The following is a 14,477-nucleotide window of genomic DNA, read 5'->3' as shown; positions in this document are numbered from 1 at the left end:
ACTTCATTGTCTGTCAAGTTTCACTCTCTTTGCCCTGGTAGCTGTCTTTTCTTTCTGCTTAAATAATACATGGGCTGCTGTCTTTTATTCCACAAACATATAATCTCTTCACCGCACATAATATTTGACAATATTTAACTCACATGACTCATTCTTCATAAGTCAAGAATTTCCCACATGTAAGTTCTCTTAGTAACCCTCAATCTACCACCACTTCACGATCTTGTCACCACATTTTTCTGGTAAGTTTTCATTGAACCTAAAACTGTCATTCATCTGAAATGACATTCATCCTGTTTGAAAAATCTTTCCTTACACATTATATCATATGTTATTGAGGAAAATTCCTTACAAAGTAGTATACTTTTCCTTTTATTAGTGTGGAATGGTATTGAGTTGATGAGATCACTGGCTGGTGGCATAGATGCTCCTTATTTATATATACATGATTAGTTTTTTTTATATTGGTTTGATTTCATTGTAAATACTCCTATAAATATTGCACACTTTATTTTTTTCTTCTATGATTTTACACATCCCATATGGTGATAGAAGTTGGTAGGCAGCCAGCAACCAGGGAGATATATTGCCAGCACTACCCACCTGGGTATTAGGAGGGTTAGTGACCGCTGCAGAGTGAGCCAGCACTTCATTGGTTTTCAAGTTGCATGCCCTTGACCCAGGTAGCTGTTTTTTCTTTCTGTCTCCCCCACATGTGGACTACTGCCATTCTGTCCTCAAACATATGATCTCTCCTTGTCACACGTAGCACTAGACAACACTTAACTTAAGCAGCTCATTCTTTGTACCTCTAGATTTTCCTGTTGTGAGCCCTTTGTGCTAGCCCTGCCATTTGGCAAAATGGTGGGAGCAATAGTTAGTAGTAGGTAGGGACATTTAGGTAGAAACATTAGGATGTATGAAGATGCAGGAGCATTAGGTAGTAGTAATCAGTAGGAATGTTACGTAGGAGCCTTTGCAAACACTGTGCTAGACTTGCCCTCTGCCAGTGGCCTGTTATGGGTGAGGCACTAAAGGCTAAGAAGCAGCACTGGAGTTCACTAGTTATGGAGGCTTTATTGCCATGGCCACCCTTCCAGAAGGGAACAGGCATCATAGATGCCTGTTCCCTTATGTATCATTTACATATACAAACTTTCATATGGTATGTGCATTATTTACATATATATCATTTACAACCAGAGAGCATTATTTAGATGAATAACAGATAAAATAATCTTATTTACATCAGATATGGAATGCTATTACAAGAGAAATTGTTTCTTTTATTGATTTCAGTATTGCATTGTAAATCTGGGTTCCTGCCCTCTTGGTGCGATTACATTCTCTCTCAACATCTATGATATGTTATATTTTTTCCTGTTTGTTGTTAGGCTACTTTGAACATCTGTCGATAACAGATGGAATGTCGTAGTGTAATGGTTATATATCATGTAAACTAACTGATGTACTTCTGTGGTAAGTAGCATGTGTATACTTTACTGAAGAGTTACATGTAGAAAGTGGTGCACAGGAACATAACTCCCACTATATAATGGGTTCCAGTTGCTCACATAACATTTCACATAGCAACCAGTTTGTCAGGAATGTAACCCTGTTGGTTTATAGGAGTAGCTGTGTAAGTGCACTCTTACACTTGTATTCTGGCATTTCATACTTCAGTAATTCTCATACTTCAGCATAAGCAAGAGGTTGGTGGAATGATGCTCATATTTGTGGAAATTGCTGCTCTGTTGTCTGAGTGCTGTTGTAGCCCAGGCTTCTGCTCATCTTCACAGTTCTTTGTCTGCTCTGTTCTGAATCTAAGATGGTTGACTACCTTGGTTCCTCCATCGTGTTTCTGTTTATTTTGCCCTCTAACATCATCCAACACACATTCAAGATCCAGTGATAAGTTTGGTGATGCTAATGGCATGAAAGAAAACAAAGTACAGTATGCTAACCATTGTGCAGATAGCAGCACCAGAGTACTGTAATGGTGTATCTGTATCTTATGGAGAGTAAGTGTTTGTGACAGACACATGACAGTGAATGATGACAGTGTCCTTTAAACATTTAAAAGGAACTGAATTTAATCATCTTACTCTGGATTTGTATATTTTGCTCTTTTTCTGTAATATAATTTTCCTTGATGTATATTAGTATGACATATTCATGAGAGATTGAACGTTAATATTGTACACAGTTAGGTACCATGTGTTAACACTGACTCCCTTTTAATACTTCAGAAAATAATGAAAAATAAAACAGTCAGTTAACCCTTAATCCACTCCTATAATTATCTGATGGTCCTTATAGACTGCTCCCCTTGTTACATGATGATTTAACTTTTCTTGCCTCTTGCCTGATTAAGATTCCAGCTGATGTTTGCTTCCACCTATTTATCCATAGATGTCTCTAGGAGCCTACTGCCTCAGCTTAGAAAAATATCATACATCTAAGATACTTACAGAACATCAACGAGACTGCATATTTTTCATTGAGCATGATGTCGTGTGCACACTTACCATCGTAATTTGTTTCAAGATTAAAAAAAAAAAATAGTTTCTGTGTTATTAGTGAAAAGAAAGTTTTTTGTTCATTTATTCTTGTAAATAAGGTTCTTTCTTGTAAATGAAATAAAAGCATGAAAAAACATGTATACATAAAAGATTTTAAGATTTGTAAAAATAGTTTTAAAATGTGTGTAGTATGAAATCAAGCATTGGAAAATTATCTTAAATCGGGTAGTGTTACTAGGATTATACAGAATTAAAGCACACCCATAAAAAATGAAATAATGTAAAATTACATACATGAAAGCATCCATGGCACAGGCCCTCCTCTATCCAGTCAGCACCCTCCCACACCAACACAGAGGAAAGAATACTCATTTTTGATATTTTCTTTCATAAAATATAATATAGGCATATTCTTAAACGATATTTTTGTTTTTTAGGGGGGATATGCCTGAGAGGAAATACAGCTGTTTAAGGGTTAATCAGATTCATATGAATATAAATATTAATCAGTTGTCCGTAACATGTTAAAGTTTTGTTGGTAACTCGTTTGAATTAAGCATGTGTTTGATGTGATTATTAATACATTAACTGTGAATTTTCAAGTCAAAGAAAAGTCTTTAATTTGCCATAACTTGATATGTATTTATCAGTAGTTGTTCTTAGTGCCGTTCAGAATTAGCTGTAAGTCAGTAAGCTTGTTTTGGTGTGATAAGGTGAGTGAAGAAAAATTTGAGGAATAAGGTGTTCAAATGAAGAACTTTTTTTCTTATTGGAATGTGCACCAGTTGAGACAGCATTGAATGAAATAAAAAAATTTATGATCTTTATAATAATAATGCTGAAGACTGAAAAATTGATTGTGTTAGCTGAAATTCTGTAATGCATTTTATCATAAGGGGTATGATTTTTTGCATTATTTGACCAGATATTGCCTCTGCCCTTCTGTTTGGTAGTAGGGGCAACATTATTGTCTCATCTGAACATTAATGTTCATAGTAGAATTTGTTCACTTACCTAGTGATCATTGTCAAGAAAGGTGAAACTTAAGTACTCTGACTTAATTTTCTCCAGTAGTAATCTCTTGTTTGATATTCTCACTCTTCTGAGCACTTGATAGTACTACTTTTTTGAGCACTCAGTACTGTCAAAATAAGGGGAGTGGGTTTATTTAATCCTTTTTTTTTTATATGACAGGATAACTGCCTTTCTCCTTAGGATTTTTACAAGCTCTTAAGCAGTTAAACTTTCTTTTCTTTATGTTGGAGGTCTTTTATGTAGTATAATGTACTTAGAATAGCCTCCACCCTTTAGCAGCTCAGCTAAGTTAGTTTGAGGCATCAGCCTTCTTAAGTTGCACTAAGAGCAAAAATAAATTTTGATGGAGGCTTGTTTCTGCTTTGGTGTGTGATGGGATTTAGAATGTTCCCCACCCATCCTGCCACTCAATTTAAAGTCCCTCAGGAATTCAGTCAAATGAGTGTTTACAGCTGGAATGAGGATGGTATAATCATATTATCATTAAAAGTGATGCTGTTTTACCATGTGGTTCCAGAATGACTGTATAAGCTGGTTGGTTGTCTAATATTTTCTGTTTTCTCCCTTCCACTTGGAATTTCAAACATAGATTACAACAGTTTAAAAAGAGGCTTAAATCATTTCTATTCCATCACACCATTAAGCAAAGAGGAATTTCATCTCTCTCAAAACTGATTTTGTAAAAAATTATTAAATGTGCCAAAGTTGATGAGGGGTTACGTTTTTCTAAAGCAAAGGAGGGGTCCTTGCAAAGTATGAATCAAATTTAAGCAGAAATTTGATAATTGAAATTAATTGTTAAAATTACATGTGTATTAAAAGATGGCTGTCATTTTTTCTCATTTTACCTAATTTAGTACTTCAAATATACTTATGAGCTTTATGTTAATACAATTATCTTCACTAGGCTGACTGCTGTGTGAAGAGTGAGAATGATGCAAAACTTGCCTCAGATGTTATCTCAGTGCTAATGAAATCTCTGAAAGAGTACCACCAAAAGATAGGAGATCCCAATGCTGTTCTGGTAAGTATATTTCATAGTTCACCAGTTGTGGAGTCTCTTTTTGCCATGGGCACTCCTTTGAGGGAGTTCTCAAAGGGAACAAGCATCAAAGATATAGATAGATAGTTATATGAATAGGGTAGATACTTTTACTTGTGTATTTTGGCTTGATTGTATGGTGTACAAAAGAGCCTGAATTCTTGCAATATTGTTAACCTTAATATCCATTTTACTGTAAAGGAAGTCTTTACCTTAGTTAACAGTGGCTCATATATGGCTTTCAGGATAAGCTTTTTGAGTTTGAATTCATGCATGTACAAATTACCAAAGTATTTCAATTCAAGAAATTTATATATTTAATCTTTTTTGAGGTGATGTTTTCAAGTTTTTCATGTTTAGATACCTTTATGTTTCATGTTTTTATATATTATTATTGTTGTTATTATTATTATTATTATTTTTATATATTATTTTATTTTGCTTTGTCGCTGTCTCCCGCGTTTGCGAGGTAGCGCAAGGAAACAGACGAAAGAAATGGCCCAACCCACCCCCATACACATGTATATACACACACGTCCACACACGCAAATATACATACCTATATATCTCAATGTACACATATATATATACACACACAGACACATACATATATACCCATGCACACAATTCACACTGTCTGCCTTTATTCATTCCCATCGCCACCTCGCCACACATGGAATACCATCCCCCTCCCCCCTCATGTGTGCGGGGTAGCGCTAGGAAAAGACAACAAAGGCCTCATTCGTTCACACTCAGTCTCTAGCTGTCATGCAATAATGCCCGAAACCACAGCTCCCTTTCCACATCCAGGCCCCACACAGCTTTCCATGGTTTACCCCAGACGCTTCACATGCCCTGATTCAATCCACTGACAGCACGTCAACCCCGGTACACCACGTCGATCCAATTCACTCTATTCCTTGCCCGCCTTTCACCCTCCTGCATGTTCAGGCCCCGATCACTCAAAATCTTTTTCACTCCATCTTTCCACCTCCAATTTGGTCTCCCACTTCTCGTTCCCTCCACCTCCGACACATATATCCTCTTGGTCAATCTTTCCTCACTCATTCTCTCCATGTGCCCAAATCATTTCAAAACACCCTCTTCTGCTCTCTCAACCACGCTCTTTTTATTTCCACACATCTCTCTTACCCTTACATTACTTACTCGATCAAACCACCTCACACCACACATTGTCCTCACACATCTCATTTCCAGCACACCCACCCCCCCTGCGCACAACTCTATCCATAGCCCACGCCTCGCAACCATACAACATTGTTGGAACCACTATTCCTTCAAACATACCCATTTTTGCTTTCCGAGATAATGTTCTCGACTTCCACACATTCTTCAAGGCTCCCAGGATTTTCGCCCCCTTCCCCACCCTATCATTCACTTCCGCTTCCATGGTTCCATCCGCTGCCAGATCCACTCCCAGATATCTAAAACACTTTACTTCCTCCAGTTTTTCTCCATTCAAACTTACCTCCCAATTGACTTGACCCTCAACCCTACCGTACCTAATAACCTTGCTCTTATTCACATTTACTCTTAACTTTCTTCTTTCACAAACTTTACCAAACTCAGTCACCAGCTTCTGCAGTTTCTCACATGAATCAGCCACCAGCGCTGTATCATCAGCGAACAACAACTGACTCACTCCCCAAGCTCTCTCATCCACAACAGACTTCATACTTGCCCCTCTTTCCAAAACTCTTGCATTCACCTCCCTAACAACCCCATCCATAAACAAATTAAACAACCATGGAGACATCACACACCCCTGCCGCAAACCTACAATCACTGAGAACCAATCACTTTCCTCTCTTCCTACACGTACACATGCCTTACATCCTCGATATATATATATATTATTATTATTATTATTATTATTATTATTATTATTATTGTGAAATGGTTTGGAAATATGAAGAGAATGAATGAGTTAAGTTTGACAAAAAGGATATATGTCAGTAGTGGAGGGAACAAGATCTAGGAGTGAAAAAGATTTTGAGCACTGGGCCTCAAAGATGTGCATGGGATAGAGTGAATTGGAGCGTTGCTGTTTACTAGGGTCGATGTGTTGTCAGTGGACTGAACCAGGGCATGTGAAACATCCAGGATAAAACATGGAAAGTTCTGTGGAGCCCAAATGTGGATAGGGAGCTGTGGTTTTGGTTCATTACACTTGACAGCTCGAGAATGCTTGTGAGCGGATGTGGCCTTTCTTCTTCCGTTCCTGGCACTGCCTCGCTGACATGGAAAATGGCAGTCAAGTATGAAATGAATTCTTATTGTAATTATTTTTTAAATTCTTTTCATACCTTTGCTGTTTCTCGTGTTTGCATGGTAGCACCAAGAACATACAAAGAGACAGCCTCATTCACTCATGTCCACTCTTTAGCTGTCATTTATTATGCACTGAAACCAGAGCCCCCTATCCACAACCAGGCCCCACAGATCTTTCTGTGGTTTTCATCTGACCACTTCACATACCCTGGTTCAGCCCATTGAGAGTACATTACCTCTTATATATCACATCTATTGGATTCACCTTATTGTATGCATACCTCACACCCTTCTGCATGTTCAAGCTCCAGTATCTCAAAGCATCTTTCATTCCATTTTCCCACCTCCTCCATGGTTTTCCCCCCTTTCTTGTTACCCTAACTTCCAACATGAAAACCCCTCTTAGTCATGTCACTTTTCTTTTCTCATCCTCTCTGTATATCCAAACCATTTCAGCATACCCTTTTCATCTCTCTCAACCATTCTCTTCTTATTACCACAGCTCTTTCTGATGTTATCAACCCTCCTCAAACCACATATTGTCCTCAGACATAACATTTCCAACACTTTCACCCTCTTCCATACTAGGTCCCTCACCTGCATGCATCACCAGTGGGATCACACATACTTATATCTTTTTTACTCTGTGATAGTGACCTCTCTTCCCACACATTATTGATTGTACCCACAACCATCATCACCTCACCTACCCTATCTGTGGCTCTCTTCATCTCCCATAGGTCCATTTGCTACAGTGTCTTCTCTCAGGCAAAGGGTTCCCAGGCATGCTTTAACACCTTGTAAAGGTTAATCTAGTGATGTTTATATTTACTTATACCTCTGTATTTTTATATGTCTTTCTAATTATATAACTCTCCAACAGCTAATACATGAGGCAAATATCAAATTCAACATAATGAAAGCACTTCAGAACACAGCACAACCAGAACCAGCTAACTGTGAACCATGCCAACCACAGAATGATGCAAGACCACCATACAACCCAGCAGGTGCTATCAATTATCCACCGCAAAATTTCAACCCACCAACAGGTGCACCTAATTTCCCATTGGTGAGTTGCTCATGTAGTTTTATTGTTGTTGTATTTTTTACCTTTAATTATATTTTTTCGATATACCGGGGAGGTATATTACTGGTACAACCCACCTAGGTCAATATTGGGAGGATTATTGCTGCATAGTGTGCCTGCACTTCAGTGACTGTCAAGTTGCACTCCTTTGACCCAGGTAACTGTCTTTTCTTTCTGCCTCACCCACACATGGACCTTAACAAATAATATTCACAACTTTTAATTCACAAAACTCATTCTTTACATCTCTAGATTTTCCTGTGGTGAGTATTTTGAACTAGCCTTGCCTTTTGGCAAAATGGTAGAAGCAATAGATAAAAGTAGTAGGAGGAAATGTCAGACTAGAGCTTTAGTTAAAAACATTAGGTAGAAGTAGTAGGTGGGAGCATTAGCTGTGAGCATTAGGTAGGAGTAATTGGTAGGAGCATTAGCTGCGAGCATTAGATAGAAGTAGTAGGTAGAAGTAGTAGGTTGTAACATTAGGCAGGAATATTAGATAGACATAGTTGGTAGGAACATTAGGTAGGAGCCTCTGAAAACACTGCACTAGTGTTGTCCTCTGCCATTGGCCTGTTAGGGATGAGTAACTAAAGGCTATGAACTAGCACTGGAGTTCAGCAGTTATAGAGACTCTTTTTGCCATGGCCACCCTCTCAAGGAAGTTCCCAAAGGGCACGGGCATCAAAGATATAGATAGATAGATCTCGCCTCAATATGCTAGGCACATCACAAGTTTGCACTATATTAAGAATGAATAACAGAAGAGTGGCATTGTCTCTTAACTGGACTTATTACAATAAATACAGATGTTTGGGTTTAGAACCACAAATCTCATCCAGATAGATTACAGACTTAATTCTCCGCTCACCCAGATATCAGAACATTTGGATATGACACCTTCAGGCATCCAGGAGTGTTTTTGCCCTGAAGCAAAAGGAAGTCCTTACAAGTCCTCTAACAAAGCTGATTCCTAAACATTGAAGTCACTTCATCCTCACAGAAGTAGTAATTGTGGGGAACCTGAACCTCTTCAACAAGTTTTAACCAAAGATCCACAATTCTTAGCTGTATCAGTGGGAAAAAGTTTCCATTTTCCATTCCAAGGAACAAGAGCCTTTAACTAATCCAAGAAAATCTCGAGGAGCTCAAATTATTGCCTGATGTTATAACTTAGACATCTGCACTTGGGAAGCTTGGATTCAGTTGCTTTCTAAATATGCATTTTGATTTATGCAAAGCAAGCCTTCATAAAAATTTGACGATGTCAATTTTCTTCGATAATATCTGAGAAATAACCAAATTTACCAATCGTATTGATTTTGAATCACTTTTTCTTTTCTAGTCACCTGAACTTTTGATTTTTTCTTTTGGAAGACATTTATAATAGTTCTTAGGTGTTCCATATGGTTGAGGAATCAGAAGACATCATTAGATCAAAACCTTTAGACCCTTTCCTTTGCCATATTCTGTGATTTTCTTTATTCTATGAGAATGCTCTCTTTATTTTGGATTTTCTTCAGAATTGTCCATTTAGGAAAGAAAGATCCAGTTCCCTTTTAAACTGTTTCATCCCTTCCCAGAGCTAGCCAAATTGAATGGCAAATGAAGTCTTTTATCCCAGTCACTGTTAAAAGGCTCATCATCCTTTGTTTTTGTTCAGGAAAGCTTAATGAGTCTCTCTAGTGATATATCTAATCTTTGTCTTAAAGTACTTCTCCCCATCTAAAGGAGGATTCTATCAACATAGACTTCACTAGAGAGTGTGAACCTAGCCATCAAACATTTATGTTCCATGCAGAAAGATGTGGGCAAGGTAAGAATGTAGAAAAGAGACTGTCCATTGTTTTTTGGTTAAGCAAATGGAAAATTATTTTGGACCTTAAAGATTACTGTTATATTCCAGTTCACCCCAGAAGGAGTTCTTGGCCTTTAGAATAGGAAACCAAGTACAGGTATGGCATTTCAAAGTGATTCCCTTTGGATTGGAATAGGTTGGTGTTTTAGATGGCCCCCAAAAAAAGAAAAAAAAATTTCAATGGATCAGGCCCAGGTTACAAGGTCTTTGACATTGACTATAGCCCATTAGGAAAGTTCAGTTTTGAAACTGAGTGCAATTACATAGTGAGGTTGCAGGCCAAAAAGAGGTAATCCTCAAGGAAAAAAAAAAAAGCTTCCTTAGCATTAATTAGAGACCTGAAGAAAGCTTCACCCCAAAATCTTCTCAACTCCTAAGTCTAGTGGATAGATATGAGGGATCTTTAAAGGACTATTCCTTAAACAGATCCTCTGACTTCTTTCATGGATTGGATGGACACTTTGATTTTGATGTGGAGCTTCTATTCTTTAGATCATAAGGATGGGTTTTGTTAAGAGAAACAATATCCATACACATCAAAATATCCATGAAGACGTAGTACCGTAGATAGCTTACCACCTTTTAGACAGAAAATTACTAATTTGCTACAGGATAGCCATACTGTTCTCTTGATTCAGAAGTTTTTTCTAACCTTCTCTTCCTTTCTGGGCATGCTTTCATAACTTGCAGAGCACTGTCTCAGAGAGAAGGTTTATTGATACTCAAAAGTCTTCCTTTTGGTATTCGTTTTGATACAAACTATTTTGATTATCTGTATATCAGTCTGTCTGTCTATTTTTCTACTTCATGTCCATTTTCATGAAGAATGTATGTGAGAAATACTTAGAAAAGCAAATGGATTTGTATGTAGCATTTATGGATCTGGAGAAGGCATATGATAGAGTTGATAGAGATGCTCTGTGGAAGGTATTAAGAATATATGGTGTGGGAGGCAAGTTGTTAGAAGCAGTGAAAAGTTTTTATCGAGGATGTAAGGCATGTGAATGTGTAGGAATAGAGGAAAGTGATTGGTTCTCAGTGAATGTAGGTTTGAGGCAGGGATGTGTGATGTCTCCATGGTTGTTTAATTTGTTTATGGATGGGGTTGTTAGGGAGGTGAATGCAAGAGTTTTGGAAAGAGGGGCAAGTATGAAGTCTGTTGGGGATGAGAGAGCTTGGGAAGTGAGTCAGTTGTTGTTCGCTGATGATACAGCGCTGGTGGCTGATTCATGTGAGAAACTGCAGAAGCTGGTGACTGAGTTTGGTAAAGTGTGTGAAAGAAGAAAGTTAAGAGTAAATGTGAATAAGAGCAAGGTTATTAGGTACAGTAGGGTTGAGGGTCAAGTCAATTGGGAGGTAAGTTTGAATGGAGAGAAACTGGAGGAAGTAAAGTGTTTTAGATATCTGGGAGTGGATCTGGCAGCAGATGGAACCATGGAAGCGGAAGTGGATCATAGGGTGAGGGAGGGGGCGAAAATTCTGGGAGCCTTGAAGAATGTGTGGAAGTCGAGAACATTATCTCGGAAAGCAAAAATGGGTATGTTTGAAGGAATAGTGGTTCCAACAATGTTGTATGGTTGCGAGGCGTGGGCTATGGATAGAGTTGTGCGCAGGAGGATGGATGTGCTGGAAATGAGATGTTTGAGGACAATGTGTGGTGTGAGGTGGTTTGATCGAGTAAGTAACGTAAAGGTAAGAGAGATGTGTGGAAATAAAAAGAGCATGGTTGAGAGAGCAGAAGAGGGTGTTTTGAAATGGTTTGGGCACATGGAGAGAATGAGTGAGGAAAGATTGACCAAGAGGATATATGTGTCGGAGGTGGAGGGAACGAGGAAAAGTGGGAGACCAAATTGGAGGTGGAAAGATGGAGTGAAAAGGATTTTGTGTGACGGGGCCTGAACATGCAGGAGGGTGAAAGGAGGGCAAGGAATAGAGTGAATTGGATCGATGTGGTGTACCGGGGTTGACGTCCTGTCAGTGGATTGAATCAGGGCATGTGAAGCGTCTGGGGTAAACCATGGAAAGCTGTGTAGGTATGTATATTTGCGTGTGTGTACGTATGTATATACATGTGTATGGGGGTGGGTTGGGCCATTTCTTTCGTCTGTTTCCTTGCGCTACCTTGCAAACACGGGAGACAGCGACAAAGCAAGAAAAAAAAAGAAAAAAAAAATCAAGGGCTGAAAGCCATGCATCTTTTGTTGTTGATTTTATAGAAATGAGGTCTCCAATCCAACCTTGGATGCTGCAAAGGGCAGAGATGTCCATTTCCCTGGGTTGAACTTGTTTTGATATTTGCACTTTTTTGGTTTACACTAGAATTGTTTTTTAATTACTTCATGCATGCTTGTTTTGCAAAGAAACTTTGTAGAAATGTTAAAAAGTTTCTAAGGTCTTTATCCTAAAAATCTCTGGTGGAGCACTGCCATTTGAAAGGAATTATGCTCCCAAATTACATTGAACAATATTATAATCTTTTCCTTTTTCTGTGTTGTAAATATCTCTAGAATCTGAATATGTGTTTGCCTTTAACATGCAGGTATTTTAATGCCTCTTATTTTCTTTGCAGGGTAATGGACAAATGCAGTTCAATGCACCACCTTTTAGCTACAATAAGTAGCACTACAGCATTCTTTATGTGGCCTGAGGGCAGTTTTATCATTTTTGTAACCCTTTTGATGCTTTGCTCAGTTTATTGTTAAGAATGTTTCTTTTGTGTAAAACAAGACCACATAATGAAACATTTAAATGTTTAGATTTTCATTCTGTATAATTTGTTCAAATTGTCTCCTTTAAAGACATTTCAAGATGAATATGAAAATGAAGGACAGTTTTGCAGTGACAAAAAACTTCTAGGAAAATTTAAAAGACTGTTTCGTTCTTTTAAATCAAATTAGTATTGACTTTTTCAAGTGCATAACTTGAACTGAATTTACTGTTAGAAAGAAACAGGAAAGTATTCAACTGTGAAAAGTTCCTCTAGGACAGCATAGTTTGCTCATAAATCTTAAGTCACATTAATTTCAGCTTAAGAAATAAAAAAGTAGCATGCATGGGGTACCTCAGTTAATGCCTTCACTTATTTCCAAAGTAACTGGACAGAAATAAAGTAAATTACAAGCTCATAAAATCCATGATGTATTTACTGCCAATGACATCTCTGCAGGTGCACTCACTATTAGTGAAAGTCCACTGGTCATATCAGTAACACATTTAAGTAGAGTCAAGGTAATTTTCTAACTAATGTGTGACCTGGGAATATGGTTACAAGAATATTATTGAGAGGGCTTAAATGGTTTGGACATAGAAGATGAACTTAGAGAGATTGACTAAGAGGAAATACATGTCAAAATTGGAGAGAGCGAGGGGAATGGTGAGACTCTGAAGATGAAAGAATGGATTGAAAGAGGCTTTTAGTCAAATGGGCCTATGTATTTACAAGGGTGAGAGGCATGCACGAGATAGAGTATTGTAGTTTACAGGGGGAAACATGCTGTCAGTGGGCTGAACCAGAGCATATGAAACCATGAAATGGTAAGTGGGATTTGACTATGGATGCGAGCTCTGATTTTGGTGCATTTATGTATTACAGCTAGAGTAAATATTTTTTCTCCTAACACTTCTTTGTTGTGGAAGGAAATGGTAACAAATATGAAAAATATGTAATTAATTTTATTAATTATTCAACCCAAGGACTACTTTTATGGGCTTCAAATAGCTTTGAGGCTGATCCCCCATCAGGAACAAGGAAATGATGGATACCTTTGAGTGAAGGTCCCTTAACAACATTATACTCCTTTCTGTCCACTAAAGATGATGCAGCTTTATCAAGATAACTTTTCATTAACCACATGCATGAACTTTTTTTTTTTCAAATGAGGGTTGGTTATAAAGGAATGACAGTGTAATGACAGTGTACTATTCAGTGCAGTGACAGAGATCTATTTAGGGTATATTGATATGGTTTGGACATATGGAAAAGGTGAGTGAAAGACCGACAATGAGGATCTATATGGCAGAGGTAGAGAAAGTATGGAAAAAGAGAAGACATAGAAGGAGATGAAAGCATGAAGTGAAAAAGGCCTGCAGGTGCCCCACTGGGGCCTAAACATTCAGGAGGGAGAAAGGTGTTCATGGGATGGAGTAAACTGGTGTGTTGTGGTATATGGGGGGGTCAACATGCTGTCATCAGGCTGACAGGGCACATACAGCAGTCGGATGAACTATGGAACTGGTCTGAGGGGCTTCAGAGCATTTCACATGACAGCTACAGAATGAATGTATGCAAATGAGGCCTTTGTTTTGTCTCTGTTCCTGGTGCCACCTCACTAATGTGGCAAACAGCAAACATGAAAATACAATATGCTTTGCTTTGCTTTGTCGCTGTCTCCCACGTTAGCGAGGTAGCGCAAGGAAACAGACGAAAGAATGGCCCAACCCACCCACATACACATGTATAATACATACACATCCACACACGCAAATATACATACCTATACATCTCAATGTATACATATATATACACACACAGACATATACATATATACACATGTACATAATTCATACTGTCTGCCTTTATTCATTCCCATCGCCACCTCGACACACATGGAATAACAACCCCCTCCCCCCTCATGTGTGCGA

The 14,477-nt window shown here is 38.2% G+C and overlaps 1 protein-coding gene across 4 annotated transcripts in view; it reads left to right on the top strand.

Annotated features, from left to right (window-relative positions):
* Positions 1 to 12,889, top strand: part of LOC139759781 (uncharacterized) — a 93,502-nt gene extending 80,613 nt beyond the window's left edge. For 3 of the 4 annotated variants that reach the window (XM_071682233.1, XM_071682232.1, XM_071682231.1), the window contains 3 exons: positions 4,465 to 4,581; positions 7,775 to 7,963; positions 12,406 to 12,607. In XM_071682233.1, the coding sequence (XP_071538334.1) occupies positions 4,465 to 4,581; positions 7,775 to 7,963; positions 12,406 to 12,456 (357 nt within the window). In that variant the 3' untranslated portion in view covers positions 12,457 to 12,607. Of the gene's footprint in view, positions 1 to 4,464; positions 4,582 to 7,774; positions 7,964 to 12,405 lie in introns of all 4 variants that reach the window. The other variant, XM_071682234.1, reaches the window with a different exon arrangement.
* The last annotated feature ends 1,588 nt before the right edge of the window (positions 12,890 to 14,477 follow it).

Source organism: Panulirus ornatus, chromosome 34 (genome assembly GCF_036320965.1).
Source record: "Panulirus ornatus isolate Po-2019 chromosome 34, ASM3632096v1, whole genome shotgun sequence".
Classification (NCBI taxonomy): Eukaryota; Metazoa; Arthropoda; class Malacostraca; order Decapoda; family Palinuridae; genus Panulirus; species Panulirus ornatus.
The sequence above is the reverse complement of the archived record's forward strand: the minus strand, read 5'-3'. Positions and strand labels throughout refer to the sequence as shown.